This window comes from Brachycentrus maculatus, unplaced genomic scaffold, assembly GCF_059751285.1.
Source record: "Brachycentrus maculatus isolate JH-2025_06_01 unplaced genomic scaffold, ASM5975128v1 h1tg000033l, whole genome shotgun sequence".
Classification (NCBI taxonomy): Eukaryota; Metazoa; Arthropoda; class Insecta; order Trichoptera; family Brachycentridae; genus Brachycentrus; species Brachycentrus maculatus.
In genome coordinates, this window is record NW_028280787.1 from 1,542,339 (window position 1) to 1,559,008 (window position 16,670).

General features: G+C 39.1%; 1 protein-coding gene across 1 annotated transcript in view; it reads right to left on the reverse strand.

Moving 5' to 3' along the window:
• The window catches only part of LOC148312759 (apolipophorins-like), a 101,922-nt gene that overhangs the window by 9,626 nt on the left and 75,626 nt on the right, over nucleotides 1–16,670 (reverse strand). Inside the window, exons 43-51 of the mRNA XM_088273676.1 lie at nucleotides 15,016–15,191; nucleotides 14,080–14,300; nucleotides 12,759–13,060; nucleotides 11,466–11,584; nucleotides 10,295–10,423; nucleotides 9,374–9,517; nucleotides 8,456–8,621; nucleotides 5,500–5,705; nucleotides 2,009–2,137 (exon numbers count right to left, since the gene is read on the reverse strand). Coding sequence (XP_088129802.1) covers nucleotides 2,009–2,137; nucleotides 5,500–5,705; nucleotides 8,456–8,621; nucleotides 9,374–9,517; nucleotides 10,295–10,423; nucleotides 11,466–11,584; nucleotides 12,759–13,060; nucleotides 14,080–14,300; nucleotides 15,016–15,191 — 1,592 coding nt within the window. The remainder of the gene's footprint in view (nucleotides 1–2,008; nucleotides 2,138–5,499; nucleotides 5,706–8,455; nucleotides 8,622–9,373; nucleotides 9,518–10,294; nucleotides 10,424–11,465; nucleotides 11,585–12,758; nucleotides 13,061–14,079; nucleotides 14,301–15,015; nucleotides 15,192–16,670) is intronic.

Here is a 16,670-nt window from a genome sequence, read left to right on the forward strand (position 1 = left end):
CCATGAAAAAATCCCTCCAAGTTGAACTGAGGTTTGAAACTTGGAGCAATGTAAAAACACATGGTTATGTCAGCCGCGTATGGGGCATGTTTTATGAAAACACATACGGTTATGCGAGCCGCGTGGATCAGGTTAAGAGAAAGGTTAGAGCAGTATATACAAGACAGTATGTTCAAGAGTGTACAAGCTAGGACTGTATGCCAGGGTTAGGAGGGAAGAGATCGGAAAGAATGCAGCTGAGAGAGGTAATAGAGCATAGTTAGGAAGATCAAGGGTCTCTAAAATGGTTTGGTCATGCGAAGAGAAATGTTCTTCTTCTTCTACTTGTAACCCTTACCCGCACCCAATGGTGCATAGGGCACTGCATCTTATAAAAGCAGTGTTATCTTGATTGTTAAATACACGAAGGAAAGGTGATCAACACCGCTTCTGTTACCAGTCCAGGGTCATATTAAATAAGTATTTGATTGCAAAATCATTAGCATTTATTTTGACTCTCTTGGAAATCGAACCTGGGACCTCTGGCATGGTAGTCTAGCGCGCTAATCACTTTACACCATATGTCCAAGAGTCTACATAGCATATATGACTAGAATCTGGGACTGTATGCCAGGGTTAGGAGTGAAGACATTCAAAAGAATGCAGCTGAGACAGGTATAATTGGGCAGATCAAGAAAGGGTCTTTAAGGTGGAGTTTTGCATAGTTTTCTCCCAGAAATAAGCGAATGCTAGGAAGTTCCTGACTAGCCCACACTAGATTACCACTCTTATTCCCAATACAGATTCAAATAAAACATAATTTTCTCATTCTTGCAACACTTATCCGCACCTAATGGTGCATAGGGCACTGCATCGTAGCGACGCAGTTTTGAAGGCAAGGTGATCAGCCCTGCGCTTCTTGTTACAGTCAGGATGATATTAAATAAACATGAGAGGGAGTGTCACCCATATTTATTTTGACCTCCCCCGGGGAATCAAACCCGAGACATCCAGCACGGTAGCTAAGCGCGCTGACCACTACACTACGGAGGTGGACAATCAAACATGATATTAGCTAGAAGCCAAAATCCACTTTTTGATCTATAAACCTTGTATATTTGTTGTCAATCTAGTGAAAAATAAGGGACTTAATTTTTTTTTTACAAAAATGTTATTTGTTACTAAAATATTAGTATATAACCACTCACTGAGGTTTTTATGTCTACCGGTTTCAAGACGTACCCGTCTCTTCGTCAGGACAATCACTACCACAGCATGCAAACAATACTACCCTTCACCACCATAGCACCATTTACACACTTAAAACGACACAACATGTTTAACACATGTTGGTCTTCGGGTCGACCTAAATTAAACATGTCGCTCACTTCCTTCAAGAACGTCATAAATCAAAATACTTGATTTTTCAGGAGAATGTTTTAAAGTCTAAAAATATAATATAATGTATTAAAAATAAATATCAAGCCACTTATTGAACTTTTTACTGTGCAACAGATCTTTTTAGGTAAAACCTGAAGTTTTTTTCTCCATTTGAAAAATATTTATTATATTTAAAAAAAAATTAAACAATACCTTTTCTTCAAAATGCAAAAACAACACTTTCTGCCCTGTAGCGGGTAAATATTAAGTTAAAAATATGCCGCTTTTGCTGGGATATGGTACATTTTTTGGGCATTCTGAAAATATGCACAACTGAAAATTGACAAATTTTGATTTATGACGTTCTTGAAAGGAGTGAGCGACGTGTTTAAACATTTTGTGTAGTTTTAAGTTTGTAAATAGTGCTGTGGTAGTGAAGGGTAGTGTTGTTTGCATGCTATAGTAGTGATTGTCCTGACGAAGAGACGGGTAAGTCTCGAAACCAGTAGACATAAAAATCTCAGTAAGTGGTTATATAATAATATTACTAACAATTTTGTAAAAAAAATAAGTAAGAAAAAATGACTGACCACAAAGTAAATGCTTTAAATGTTAATAATATTGAGAATATAAAAATAAGGGAACTCACGTCAAGGCTATAGCTGCACTTGACAAAGGCGCCGTATTTGGTCTCGATGACGAACGTCTGGCCATCCTTCCACGCGACGATATCTGCCTTCTCCACAGGGAATCCGTACTTCTGACCGTTGAGAGTCAACTGCGAAAAGACAATAAAATATTAAGAATAGCCGATAATATACATATATAAAAATCTTTGTACTATGTAATATATAAAAAAAAAAATCAAAACATATTTTATTCTAACTAAGTTAAAATTCATATAAGCATGGTGCTCGAAATGCGATCCTTCAGACGAATGTGTGGTAAAACGATGTTTGACAGATGTTCGAATGATGAAATCAGGAAATTAATACAAGGGCGAGATAAGCATTATCGATAAAATTAAGAAAGGTGTGTTGAGATGGTTTGGACACGTGGAACTTGTGAGTCAGGAAAGAACAGTTAAACAAATTTATGAGTAGTTGGAAAAAGAAGCAGAGGAAGACCGAGAAAAACTTGGCACAATCAAGTATGTCAAATACTTGAAAACGGTAATTATCGTGATAATCGTCGGGTATGTATGCATGAATGTGGAAGAGGCGAAGAATTTTTGCAAAGACAGAGTGGTGTGACATTCGATTCTCTCTGCCTACCTCTGCTGATTATTCCGACTCCTGACCTGACTTTTTGAAATACTTGATTGTGCCAGTTTTTCCTCAGTCTTCCTCTGCTCTTATTTTCGACTACGTTCTCATCATAAATTCACTTTTCCGTATTTTCCTCACTCATTTGCTCCACATGCCCAAACCATGTAAACACACCGTTGTGGATGGATAATGCTTATTATTTCTGCCTTGCATTCTTTCCTTATATCACCATTGGAACATCTATCATACATGGTTTTGCCGCACTGAGAGATGGCATTCTGACTGCATTCAGTCTGCTTTAATCCTTCTTTTGCCAACTCCATGCTTCACTTCCACGCATTAGATTTAGTACCAGGACTCCATTGGAACATCTACCATACATGTGCGGAACAGCACAGTATCACGCCTAACGCAATCTTATAACCGCAGGTTTATTCAAATTGATTTTTTTACTACTACAAAAAATAAATTCAAACAAAATATTATATTATTTTTTGACATCTCATCAAAGATGAAGAAGAATATGGAAGTCTGGGCATTTACGGGGCTGACGACCGTCATAGGCTGGTTTAAGTGATCACTTTACACACGTGTAACATTCACCAATTCTACCCATTATTGACAACCACACTACTCAAATTCTTGGAATTTTGCATCTCACCAATAGATGTCTCTAGTGAAGTTCTAGTGATTAAAGAACAAGGTTTCTAAATTGGTTCATATATATATATAGAGCTTCCAAGAATTTGAGTAGTGTGGTTGTCAATAATGGGTAGAATTGGTGAATGTTACACATGTGTAAAGTGATCACTTAAACCAGCCTATGACGGTCGTCAGCCCCGTAATTGGCCAGACTTCCATATTCTTCTTCATCTTTGATGAGATGTCAAAAAATAATATGAAATTAACTCCTGTAATTGGAGATAGTCCAGATTTTGTGAACAAGTATTTGGACACACTCAAAATGTTGTAAAATATTATAAGAGTGCTAACTGAGCGAGATGCATCTTAACACACTTAGGCTGCGGGCTGTGGTCATGGAGAGGATCTGGGCTGAGTTCTTGGTTATGTTTTGAGCATTGGATTCAGTATAGGGTTCAATGTGCGAAGCATGTTCGGAACTCGGCTTAGGGATAATTCACGACCATAACTCTAGGCCTTGCACACTCTTTACTCTAACACAAAATACACTAATACCACACGCCACACCACACCACACCACACCACACCACACCACACCACACCACACCACACCACACCACACCACACCACACCACACCACACCACACCACACCACACCACACCACACCACACCACACCACACCACACCACACCACACCACACCACACCACACCACACCACACCACACCACACCACACCACACCACACGCCACATCAGGCAAACACATTTTATTTTGAGCTCAATAGTATTTTAACTATTTCTTGTTTTTATATATATTATTTATTGTTGTATAAAATATGAAATCAGTAATTGGCCTCATTAATGTAATATATTGTAATATATTATTAGATTAAAACCAATATTTTTAGCTTTTCCACTTTATTTTTATTTGACCAGCGACCGGGTTTCTTCGTTACCGACATCATCAGACTGGTGGGAGGCTATACAAATTGTTATGTTATATATAAAACAAGGTCCTTGTCCGCCTCCGTAGTGTAATGGTCAGCACGCTCGGCTACCGTTCTGGAGGTCCCGGGTTCGATTCCCAAGGGGGGTAAAATAAATATAAGTGATTTTTTCACTGTAATATATATTCAATACTACCCTAGACTGGTACCTGAAGCGGAAGGCTGATCACCTTTCCTTCATGTGTAAACGATCAAGATAACACTGCGTTTATATGACGCAGTGCCCTATGCACCATTGGGTGCGGATAAGGTTTTATAAGGGTTTATATAAAACAAGGCAGGAGTTGATAACCATGATTTGATATATTTTTATTGAGAAAAATGTCGATGATGTCGGTAACGACGAAACCCGGTCGCTGGTCAAATAAAAATAAAGTGGAAAAGCTAAAAATATTGGTTTTAATCTAATAATATATTAAAAATGCAATTCCATCACGAAGTGTCTGTGGATAATATAAATCCTTTTACTGTATATTTATATCATTTTTGTTAATGGCTGTTGATTTCCAATAAATAAATAAATGGTATTGCCGCACTGAGAGATGGCATTCGAACTGCATTCAGTCTACTTTCATCCTTTTACCAACCCAGGCATCAGAATCTCTACCAGGACTTCAGCAATATGAACAGCTCTTGTATTTTGCCCTTAACCTGCATCTTATCATTGACTTTTACGACATTCAAGGGATAAATGGATAAGAGTCATTGCTTCGACAAGGGTCACAAATCTCAGTTATGAAAAGTAAGAGGGAGAAGAATCATTCGTCACCTTAGTGGTCAAATTTGACTGCATTCAGTCTACTTTCATACCTCTTTTCCCAACCCAGGCATCAGATTCGGTACCAGGACTTCAGCAAAATGAACAGCTCATGTATTTTGCCCTTACATCAGAATCTGTACCAGGACTTCAGCAATATGAATAGCTCTTGTATTTTGCCCTTACATCAGAATCTGTACCAAGACTTCAGCAATATGAACAGCTATTTTGCCCTTACATCAGAATCTGTACCAGGACTTCAGCAATATGAAGAGCTCTTGTATTTTGCCCTTACATCAGAATCTGTACCAGGACTTCAGCAATATGAAGAGCTCTTGTATTTTGCCCTTACATCAGAATCTGTACCAAGACTTCAGCAAAATGAAGAGCTCCTGTATTTTGCCCTTACATTAGAATCTGTACCAAACTTCAGCAATATGAACAGCTCTTGTATTTCGTCCTCACCTGCATCTTGTCGTTGACTTCCACAATATTCTGCGACTTGTCCCAGAGAGCGATGGTCTTTGGGCTGCCCTTTTCAAGGCCGATGGCGATGGAGAAGTTGCCGTCCACGGCGTCCTGCGCCAGCACATAGCGGCAGCTGCCCGGGAAGGTCATGTGGCGGCTGTCGAACGTGAAGATGTGCTGGCCTCCGGCGACCAGCCCCCGCACTGTGGACAAATTCAACGTAAATTCACCTTTAATGTATGGAAGTGAAACATGGAGTTGGCAAAAGAAGGATGAAAGTAGACTGAATGCAGTTGAAATGCGATCTCTCAGAAGAATGTGCGACAAAACGATGTATGATAGATGTGCGAATAGTGAAATAAGGAAGGAATGCAAAGCTGAGATAAGCATCATCGATAAAATTAAGAAAGGTGTGTTGAGATGGTTTGGACATGTAGAACGAATGAGTGAGGAAAGAACGGTAAAACAAATTTATGAGGCGAATGTAAGTGGAAAAAAGAGCAGAGGAAGACCGAGAAAAACATGGCACGATCAGGTATGCCAAATACTTGAAAGTGGTCAGGTTAGGAGCCGTAACAATCGGCGGGTATGTATGAGGAGATGCATGAACGTGAAAGAGGCAAAGAATGTTTGCAAAGACAGAGTGGTGGTGCGTTCTATTATCTCTGCCTACCCCTGCGGATAGCGGCGTGATGGTTAGTTAGTTTTTTTCACCTTTACCGAACACAACTCATTGAATAAGGGTGTTATCTTTGTGTAAAGTACTGCGTTGTGTTATTGTTGTCTTTCAGTGTCATGGTTAGGACTTTGTGCCAGGTTGCGAGATAGGGTTGTTCTTTATTATTATTTTTTTATGTCCATGGTTTGTTAGGATTGTGATAGGCGTGTATCGAGAAAAAATATGTGTTTGTGTGTATATACGTATATATATATATATATATATATATATATATATATATATATATATATGTGTAGTTACTTGTGAGTAGCTTGAGTGGAAATGCGATGACTGACCAGTCTCTGTAAAATGGCTTTGCACTGTTCCGTGTCTGTCTGCTGTGCTGGTCGGGGTTGTGGGCGTCTGCGTACCGGCCAACGTCGAGTCGGAATCGGATCTAGCTGACTAATTGAACTAAATACTAATCCCTTTCACTGCCTACACCGGGGTACTTCTAGAAAATTTGGTGATGGACTTACAATCTTGTATTTATTTAGATTGGCAGTGACAGGGATATTGAAAGCTTTTAAATGTAAATTCACAGTAAAATCGGGATACAATTTTATATTGTTTCACATTAGTTTTTAAAAAAAAATTGCTTAGCAAGAGCAGATCCGTCAGGAAGCCTAGATGCTTCTGTATCAGATCTGGGAATGCGGTGGGACAGCTTTCAATATGTACAACTAACTATTGTTAGATATACATCTAGAAGGTCTGTCAGGAAGCCTAGATGCTTCTGTATCAGATCTGGGAATGCGGTGGGACAGCTTTCAATATGTACAACTAACTATTGGTAGATATACATCTAGAAGGTCTGTCAGGAAGCCTAGATGCTTCTGTATCAGATCTGGGAATGCGGTGGGACAGCTTTCAATATGTACAACTAACTATTGGTAGATATACATCTAGAAGGTCTGTCAGGAAGCCTAGATGCTTCTGTATCAGATCTGGGAATGCGGTGGGACAGCTTTCAATATGTACAACTAACTATTGTTAGATATACATCTAGAAGGTCTGTCAGGAAGCCTAGATGCTTCTGTATCAGATTTGGGCATGCGGTGGGACAGCTTTCAATAAAACTCATTGAATTGATACATAGATAACTGTCAAAACAAGTCATAACCTGTTATACAAAATAACCAGTTATTAAAAATAACACGTTATATAAAATAAGACGTTATATAAAATAACACGTTATATAAAATAACATATTATATAAAATAACATATTATAGAAAATAATCTATTATACAAAATAACCAGCTGTAGAAAATTATTCGTTATTTATTATATTAAAACCTTCAGTTGGTTAGGGTACTTAGGATACCCTCTGGAGAGCCTTCATCAAGCTTGCGTCTTTTACAAGGCATTCCTTTTGGAATGCCTTGTAAATTGGTCTCTAAGTTCTACTAAAGGTTTTTTGCCTTGTAAGTTGGGTTCGCCGTAGTCCGCCTCCGTAGTGTAATGGTCAGCATGCTCGCCTACCGTTCTGGAGGTCCCGGGCTCAATTCCCAGGGGGGTTTGATAAATATAAGTGATTTTTTCACTCTAATATTTATTCAATATTGCACTGGACCTGAAGTGGAGGGCTGATCACCTTTCCTTCATGTGTAATCGATCGAGATAACACTGCGTTTATATGAAGCAGTGCCCTATGCACCATTGGGGTGCGGTAAGGGATTTATTATTATTAAGTTGGGTTCTAAGTTGTACTAAAGGTTTGTTTTGTGTTTTTAAGAAATAATCCACAGAGCCTCTACTTTTAGAGGATTATCTATAGGTAGGATGGGGAAGATTTTTTTTAAAAATATGGAATGGCGTTGCACATGAAATCCGAAGATAAATGTGAAAAATGCAATTCAAACACCCAGACCAATTAAAAATAAATCTTGAATTATACGCTATATTAACGCCTGAACGCAACAAGGCGTAGCCAAAGTATAAACCATTTATAACGAAAATTATATGGCGTTATTGGAAGAATAGTTTGCAGAAAAAATACCCCAAATGAAGAAGTTTGGATGGTTCACCAGTGTCGGGCTGTGGTCCCGTGGTTAGTGTTGCGGACTCTTAAGTCAAAGTTTCTCGGTTCGAACCCACTCTTACACAATTTGATACCTATTTCAATTAATGAGCTGCTTAGGCTTACTGCAATAGTACCAAGCAGTCACAGAAGTGACCAAGCACTTTCTCCTGTATGACTACGATATGTGGCTAGGTTCTCAGTTCTACTCACGTTTGTATGGCGGGATGAGGTCGATTGGGTTCATACTCCTCGGCCAGATGGCCTTCAGGATGTCCTGGACGTCTATGTTGGTCTTCTCGTTCATGAAGTTGATGACGCTGAATTTAGGAGCTATTGCGTTGGGCAGCTGCGTCAGCCCGCTGAACGACAAGGGTAACTGCAAAATACAATGAGTTCCATTTATTTTTTTATATCAATATTCAGTCCGCCTCCGTAGTGTAATGGTCAGCATGCCCGGCTACCGTTCTGGAGGTCCCGGGTTCGATTCCCAGGGGGGTCAAATAAATATATAAGTGATTTTTTCATTGTAATATTTATTCAATATTACCCTGGACTGGTACCTGAAGCGGAGGGCTGATCACCTTTCTTTCATGTGTAAACGATCAAGATAACGCTGCGTTTATATGATGCAGTGCCCTATGCACCATTGGGGTGCGGATAAGGGTTTTATTTTTATTATTATTATATCAATATTTTTATAAAAATTGCTGAGTGATCTAATCTAGAAACCGAATCAATTAACTTGTTCTTTTAAAGAAGCCGTTATCGATTGACTTGACTTGACTTTGTGAGGAATGAAGAGATAAGGCGTAGGACGCAGCAAATCTTGGTCACAACTGTCGTCAAGAAAAGGTGATTCAGTTGGTTTGGCCATGTACTCCGCATGCCTTCCGAGAGTCACCATCAAGCTTGCCTCTATTACAAGGCATCAGATTCCCGACCACTGCTGACAATTCGTCGGACTGCCGAGAACTGTCTAGTCAGAACTTTGGGATGCGGGTCTGACTGGGAGGATGCAAGGGAGCTGGCAGCCGACAGAAAAGCCTGGAGACAGTTTGTGGACTCCATATGCGCTCCACTTAGGGAGCAGATATGGTTTAATTAAAAATTAATTAATTGAGAACTTACCGAGATGAAGCCAGGAGCTATGAGTGGAGATCTGGTTCCGATGTTCTCACGGACAAACAGCCAAAGGCTGTCTAGAGCCGCAATCCCTTTGGTGAAGAGCACATTCAGCTCTTCCATTTCATTGATGTTCTTCAGGTTGAATTTCTAGAAATAAAAATACAAATTACATTCCTTTTATCAACAACTTTTTGAGTGTATTCAAATACTTGTTCACAAATCTGGATTATCTCCAATCAAAGGAGTCATCTCATATTATTTTTTGACATCTCAATATAAGAGTTTCTACTCAATAAAAAAGCTTCTTCATCTCACCAACAGATGTCTCCAGTGAAACTTAAGATATTTTAATGAAACGAAAAACGGACACCGCTATACGTCATCAAATTTTACGTCATCGGGTGTGTTATGCGGCGTATCCCTTTATGTATCTGCTTTATAGAGCTGTAAAAGTAGTAGTAGTGTGGATTGTTTTTTACCACTACACTACCATTTTTGTTATAATATGAACGGGGGGTGGGAGGGTGGACCATAGACATCAACAAATAATATAGCAATGTCACCAATATTGACCCATGGTAGACGACTCCCGGGCAGACCACTAAAGAGATGGGTCGATAGCTGGGAATCGACGTCGCAGGAGGATAATCCCTCTTAAAAACAGGCCGCAAGGCCTATAATAATAATAAGAAGAAGAAGACCAATATTGAAATAAGTCCATCGTTTCTGTGACGTCATTCATTACCAACTTACAAAAACAACGTTTTTACGAAGGCGAATTTTCCAAATGAAATTGACGAATGAAAATAATGATTATATCGGCTGTTATAAACACTGCACGAGTCTAATTCAATCCTTTATAGGTTGAGTGTGTTAAATTAAGTATTCCTCCCGTCTGCATATGATCTATTGAAGATATCTTACCTTATCGACGTATGCAATGAGGGCATCCAGGAACTTCTTGGTTTCCTCCGTCGGGCACAGTCCTCCCAGTTCCGCCAAAACACTCTCGATCAGCTTCTGAATCGTCTTTGGCACGTTGTATTCTTCAAGCTACAAAAAAATAATCATACAATGTTACACGTGTGTAAAGTGATCACTAAAACCGGCCTATGACGGTCGTCAGCCCCGTAAATGCCCAGACTTCCATATACTTCTTCATCTTTGATGAGATGTCAAAAAATAATATAATCATACAAATTGCTTTTCCTTGGGAATATTCCTCAAAGAACTTATCAACATACTATTTATCCTTCTTCTAACCTTTCGCATCTAATGGTACATAGGGCACTGAATCAAAGAACTTATCAAAATACTATTTATCCTTCTTCTAACCATCTAATGGTACATAGGGCACTGAATCAAAGTCCTTATCAAAATACTATTTATCCTTCTTCTAACCTTTCGCATCTAATGGTACATAGGGCACTGAATCAAAGAACTTATCAAAATACTATTTATCCTTCTTCTAACCTTTCGCATCTAATGGTGCATAGGGCACTGAATCAAATCGGGTAATCTATTGATCGTTGCTTACATGAAGGTTAGATGATGAGCCCTGCCCTTTAAGTACCAGTCCAGGGTGATATTAAAGAAATATAAGTGAAATTCGCTCAAAAATATGTCCGCCTCCATAGTGTTATGGTCAGGATGCTCGGAATCCGTTATGGAGGTACCAGGTTCAATTCTCAGGGATGGGTCAAATAAATATAAGTGATTTTTTCACTCTAATATTTATTCCATATCACCCTGGACTGGAACCTGAAGCGGTAGGCTGATCACCTTTCCATCATGTGTTAACGATCAAGGTAACACTGCGTTTATATGATGCAGTGCCCTATGCACTATTGGGGTGCTGATAAGGGTTTGAAAAAAATCACTCGTATTTTCTTTGAACCTCCTTGGGAATGAAACTCGAGGCCTCCAGCTGAGTATCTAGGAGTGTTGGTATATTGTGCCTTATGCACCACATAGGATGTTTAAGCCTATGTTCTCTTGGAGAGAGCTGGCTCGATGCGAGAGAGACGTGACGTTGATTGTACGTTGGCTGGATGAAGTGGTGGTTGAATGTAGACATATGGTGGGTGAACTATACCTTGTCATTGATGGTCTGCATAATGGGAAGGCTGCCGAAGCTCTCCTTGAAATTGGTCAGGAACTCTTTGCAAGCTTCCGACATCTGGGTGTATAATTTCTCCATGGCTTGGACGCACTCTGTAAAAGAATTTCACAATGACACGGTGTTCACTACCGCCCTCCTCTTTCTTTAGACTGTAGTGGAATAGGATACTATAGTTTTAAATTCAATTCTAACTAACTAACTAACTAACCATCACGCCGCTTCCCCGCAGGGGTAGGCAGAGAGAATAGAGCGCCACACCACTCTGTCCTTGCAAACATTCTTCGCCTCTTCCACGTTTATGCATCTCCTCATACATACCCGCCGATTGTTACGACTCCTAACCTGACCACTTTCAAGTATTTGGCATACCTGATCGTGCCATGTTTTTCTCGGTCTTCCTCTGCTTCTTTTCCCGCTAACATTCGCCTCATAAATTTGTTTTACCGTTCTTTCCTCACTAATTCGTTCTACATGTCCAAACCATCTCAACACACCTTTCTTAATTTTAACGATAATGCTTTTCTCAGCTCAATTCAATTCAATTCAATTCAATTTAATTTGTAGAAACAAACATACATTACTAACTAAAATTTAAGTGCATAAATTAACACAAAAATTATAAAGTAAGCAAAAACAGCCTTGTTAAAGATGCAGAAGAATCCCGCTTCAGAATTCTGGAGTATGTGAATATAATCCAGGATTCGGACCTCATATATAAATGAAAGAGTTTCTGCTTAACAAAGAGCCTTTTTCATCCCACCACAGATGTCTTTAGTGAAATTCTTTTTCTAATCCTTATCCGCACCTAATGGTGCATAGGGCACTGCATCGCATTGACGCAGTGATATCTTGATCATTACTTACATGAAGGCAAGGTGATCACTATTGCGCTTCAGGAACCAGTCCAGGGTAATGTTAAATAAATATTACAGTGTAAAATCAATTTTGTTTATTTTCCCCCCCCTGGGAATCGAACCCGGAACCTCCAGCACGGTAGCTAAACACGCTGACCATTACACCACGGAGGCGGACGTGAAAAGTGAAATTTTAGTGAATTTAAATTGTATGTTTCGAGTTTGATCAATATATCTAGAACCTCCAAGAATTTGAGTAGTGTGATTGTCAATCATGGGTAGAATTGACTAATGTTACACGTACGTAAAGTGATCACTTTAACGAGCCTATGACGGTCGTAAGCCACGTAAGATTTCCATATTCCTCTTCATCTATGTTGAGATGTCAAAAAAAGAGAATGATTTCACTTACCATCAAACAATTTGGTGATGTTCTCAAGAACCGGCTTCAAGTCTGCGGAGTGCTTCTCCAAGAGTTCGGAGAGGTAGACGAAATAGTGGCTGACGATGTCCATGGCGCCCCCAAAGAGCTGCAGGGCCACGTGGCTGGCAGAGTCCACGAGGCTCGTGATGGACGGCAGCAGCTTGTCGTTCCAGATCTCATTTGTGCGCTCGATCAGCTCTGTAGCCACCGCCTGGATCTGCTTCAAGACCTGGACGACCTGCTGCATGATCTCTGCGCCGACTTTGCTGGCCGATTTGAAGGCACTCGACCTGGGAACATTCACAATACAATGTAAATACAAGTACAAAAAGAAAATACGTATTTAAATGCAAAAAAAAGGATCTTTTCTTGAATCATTACATATGTAAGACTAAGGATATAGTGAGGTGGGGACGACAACGAAGGCGATACTGAAATGATCATGTAAACAGAATGTCAGATGACAGACTTCCACGTATCGCCCTTCAAGGAATTCCCGAAGGACGCAGACCCCCAGGCAGACCTCTGAAAAGGTGGAAAGACAGCTGGGAGTCAACATCATCCCAAGAACTACAAGCGGAGGTACAAACAGATCCTTAGGATCTAGAAAATGAAGAAGAAGAAGAAGATTACATAAAAAAAAATTCTTGAATCTTATATTGGTATTTAATTAACTATGCAAAGTTCATAACTGTCAAAACAAAAACATTTCAAAGTCTCTATCGCTGTCAGCGAGGCATGTAATTCAAATTCAAACCGTTATCCACACCCCAATGGTGCATAGGGCACTGCATCATATAAACGCAGTGTTATCTTGATTGTTAACACATGAAGGAAAGGTGATCAGCCTTCTGCTTCAGTTACCAGTCCAGGGTGATGTGGAATAAATATTACAGTGAAAAAATGAGGTCCCGGGTTCGATTCCCAGGGAGGGGTCAAATAGATTAAAGTGATTTGTTCAGTCTAATATTTATTCAATATTACGTACCTGAAGCGGAGGGCAGATCACCTTTCCTTCATATGTAAATGATCAAGATAATACTGCGTTTATATGATACAGTGTCCTATGCACCATTGGGATACGGATAAGGGTTTAAAGCAACGAAAAGAAATTTTCGGAAGCTATGCTTCCATCTTCAGGTCTAAACGTAAACACGTCAGTTTACATTCAGACCTGAAGATGGAAGCATAGCTTCTGAAACTAGTCGTCATAAAATAAACTCAAGTGGTGTTTTTCTTTTACAATTTCATCATGTCTTACCACAAAGTGAGTGCCAAAACAATAAATTAAATATGAACAACCACTTACATTGTGTCGGACAGTTGCTGGAAGGTCTTATCTGCCTTCAGCTCTTCGGCGATCTTCTGCATTTCAGTTTTGTAGACATTCTGAAGGGCTTCGAGGTCCGGGCTGGCGCTCTGCAGCATCTGCTTGAGCTTCTGGCAGTCCTTGGAGACTTGCTCGTTCTCCTGCTTCACCAGACCTTCGCCCTTCTTCATCAAGGCCACCAGGTCCATCCTCGCGTCGCCCTGTAACAACCATATATGTCAAGATTCAATTGTCGATCCAGCCTGAGCTAATGTATGACCTGTGAAGCAAAGACCCCTCTCTACCCATGACTGATATGTAAATTCACAGTAAAATTGGTATACAATTTCGTTTGACTATAATTTTCTATAAATTTCACAACATTGTGTAAAAAATTATTTTCAAGAGAAGGCCTGTTAGGAAGCCTAGATGCTTCTGTATCAGATCTGGGAATGCGGTGGGACAGCTTTCAATATGTACAACTAACTATTGTTAGATATACATCTAGAAGGTCTGTCAGGAAGCCTAGATGCTTCTGTATCAGATCTGGGAATGCGGTGGGACAGCTTTCAATATGTACAACTAACTATTGTTAGATATACATCTAGAAGGTCTGTCAGGAAGTCTAGATGCTTCTGTATCAGATCTGGGAATGCGGTGGGACAGCTTTCAATATGTACAACTAACTATTGTTAGATATACATCTAGAGGGTCTGTCAGGAAGCCTAGATGCTTCTGTATCAGATCTGGGAGTGTGGTGGGACAGCTTTCAATGACTGATAACCACGTCACTCAAATCTCATAAAATTATGTATGTCCATATGGTGCTTTAACAACTTATAAAATTTGAACATGACATCATTAAATATGACCAAACATAAGTAAGTTAAGATGTTGTGAAGATTGGCTAGTTATTTAAGGCATGGTGATACTTACAACGATATCCTTGATGATGTCTGTCTTGACAGTCACTTCCGGCTTGACCTTGCCTTGCGTTCCCATCACGAAGCTAGCCATGACCCGGTTCTGCTTCCCGCTGATGTGTTCCGCCTTGGCCTCGATCAGCTTCATGGGGATGGTCTTAGCTGACAGTACCACCTTCGTTGGTCCATCTGTCAAAGAAGAAAACCGTCAATTAATCCTCGTTTTAAAATGATGACACAAATACAATGGCATTAAATCAGGGAATCCTTAGGTTACTTAGTGATTTGAGAAAAAAGGAATTACAATTTATGACCGATGATAACTTAGCATGATCAGGTATTGCAAGTATTTGAATACCTGATCATGCCAATATATCATCAGTCTTCCTCTGCTCCTTTTTCCAAGTACATTCGCCTAGTAAATTTGTTTTACCGTTCTTTCCTCACTCATTCGTTCCACATGTTCAAACCATCTCAGCATGCCTTTCTTAATTTTATCGATAATGCTTATCTCAGCTTTGCATTCCTTCCTTATTTCACTATTTGAACATCTATTATACACTGTTTGTGTGTGTTTAGTTCACCAAAAGCTTATTTTTATATTTATTTAAACTTATGTGCAGAAATGTAAATCTTATTATTTTTAAATCAACCAAAAACAGACTATGATATTGGTCAAAACGTTTGAAACCATAAATAGCTGTTTACAACCAGAGGGTAGATAGTACTTGAATATATAAAAAAAAACATAAATTACAAATTAATGATAATAAGGAAGGCAAATGAAAAAGGGAGTTTAGGGAAGAAAGTAGAGGGAAAAACTAAGGGAGGAGGTTTGATGGACAGTTAGGATTCTAATGATAGATAGTTATGTTAGTTCACAAATCGCTCACTCCTTTCAAGAACGTCATAAATCAAAAAACTTGATTTTTCAGGAGATCTTTTTAAAGTTAAAAATATAATACAATGTTTTAAAAATAAATATCAAGCAACTTATTAAACTTTTTACTGTGCAACAGATCTTTTTAGGTAAAACCTGAATGTTTTTTCTCCATTTGAAAAATATTTAGTATATTTAAAAAAATGATAAATTTTTTTTCAAAATGCAAAAATAACACTTTCTGCCCTGTAGCGGGTAAATATTAAGCTAAAATTATGCCGCTTTTGCTGGGATATAGTTCATTATCTGGGCATTCCGAAAACATGCACAACTGAAAATTGATGATTTTTGATATTTGACTTTGTTGAAAGGAGTGAGCGAAATGTTGATGTATACAAGATATTTATTTAAACTTCATGTATATATTTGATATCACATATAGTTGTTTGAAATCAGAGGGTAGATAGTATTTACAAATAATAAATTGATGATAATAAGGAAGGTAAATGAAAAAGGGAGTTTAGGGAAGCAGGTAGAGGGAACAACTATTATCAATCACATTCGCCTCATGTGATTGATAATAGAAGTTTTGTTAAAATTTGTTTTAGTATCTTTTCGTCACTCATTTGATTCACACGCCCAAACCATCTCAACACACCTTTCTTAATTTTATCAATCAAATTGTGTCGTGTTGTGGTCCCGTGGTTAGTGTCGCGGACTCTTGGGTCAGAGATTCTTAGTTCAAACCCACTCCTCCACAATTTGATACCTATTTCGAATTATGAGCT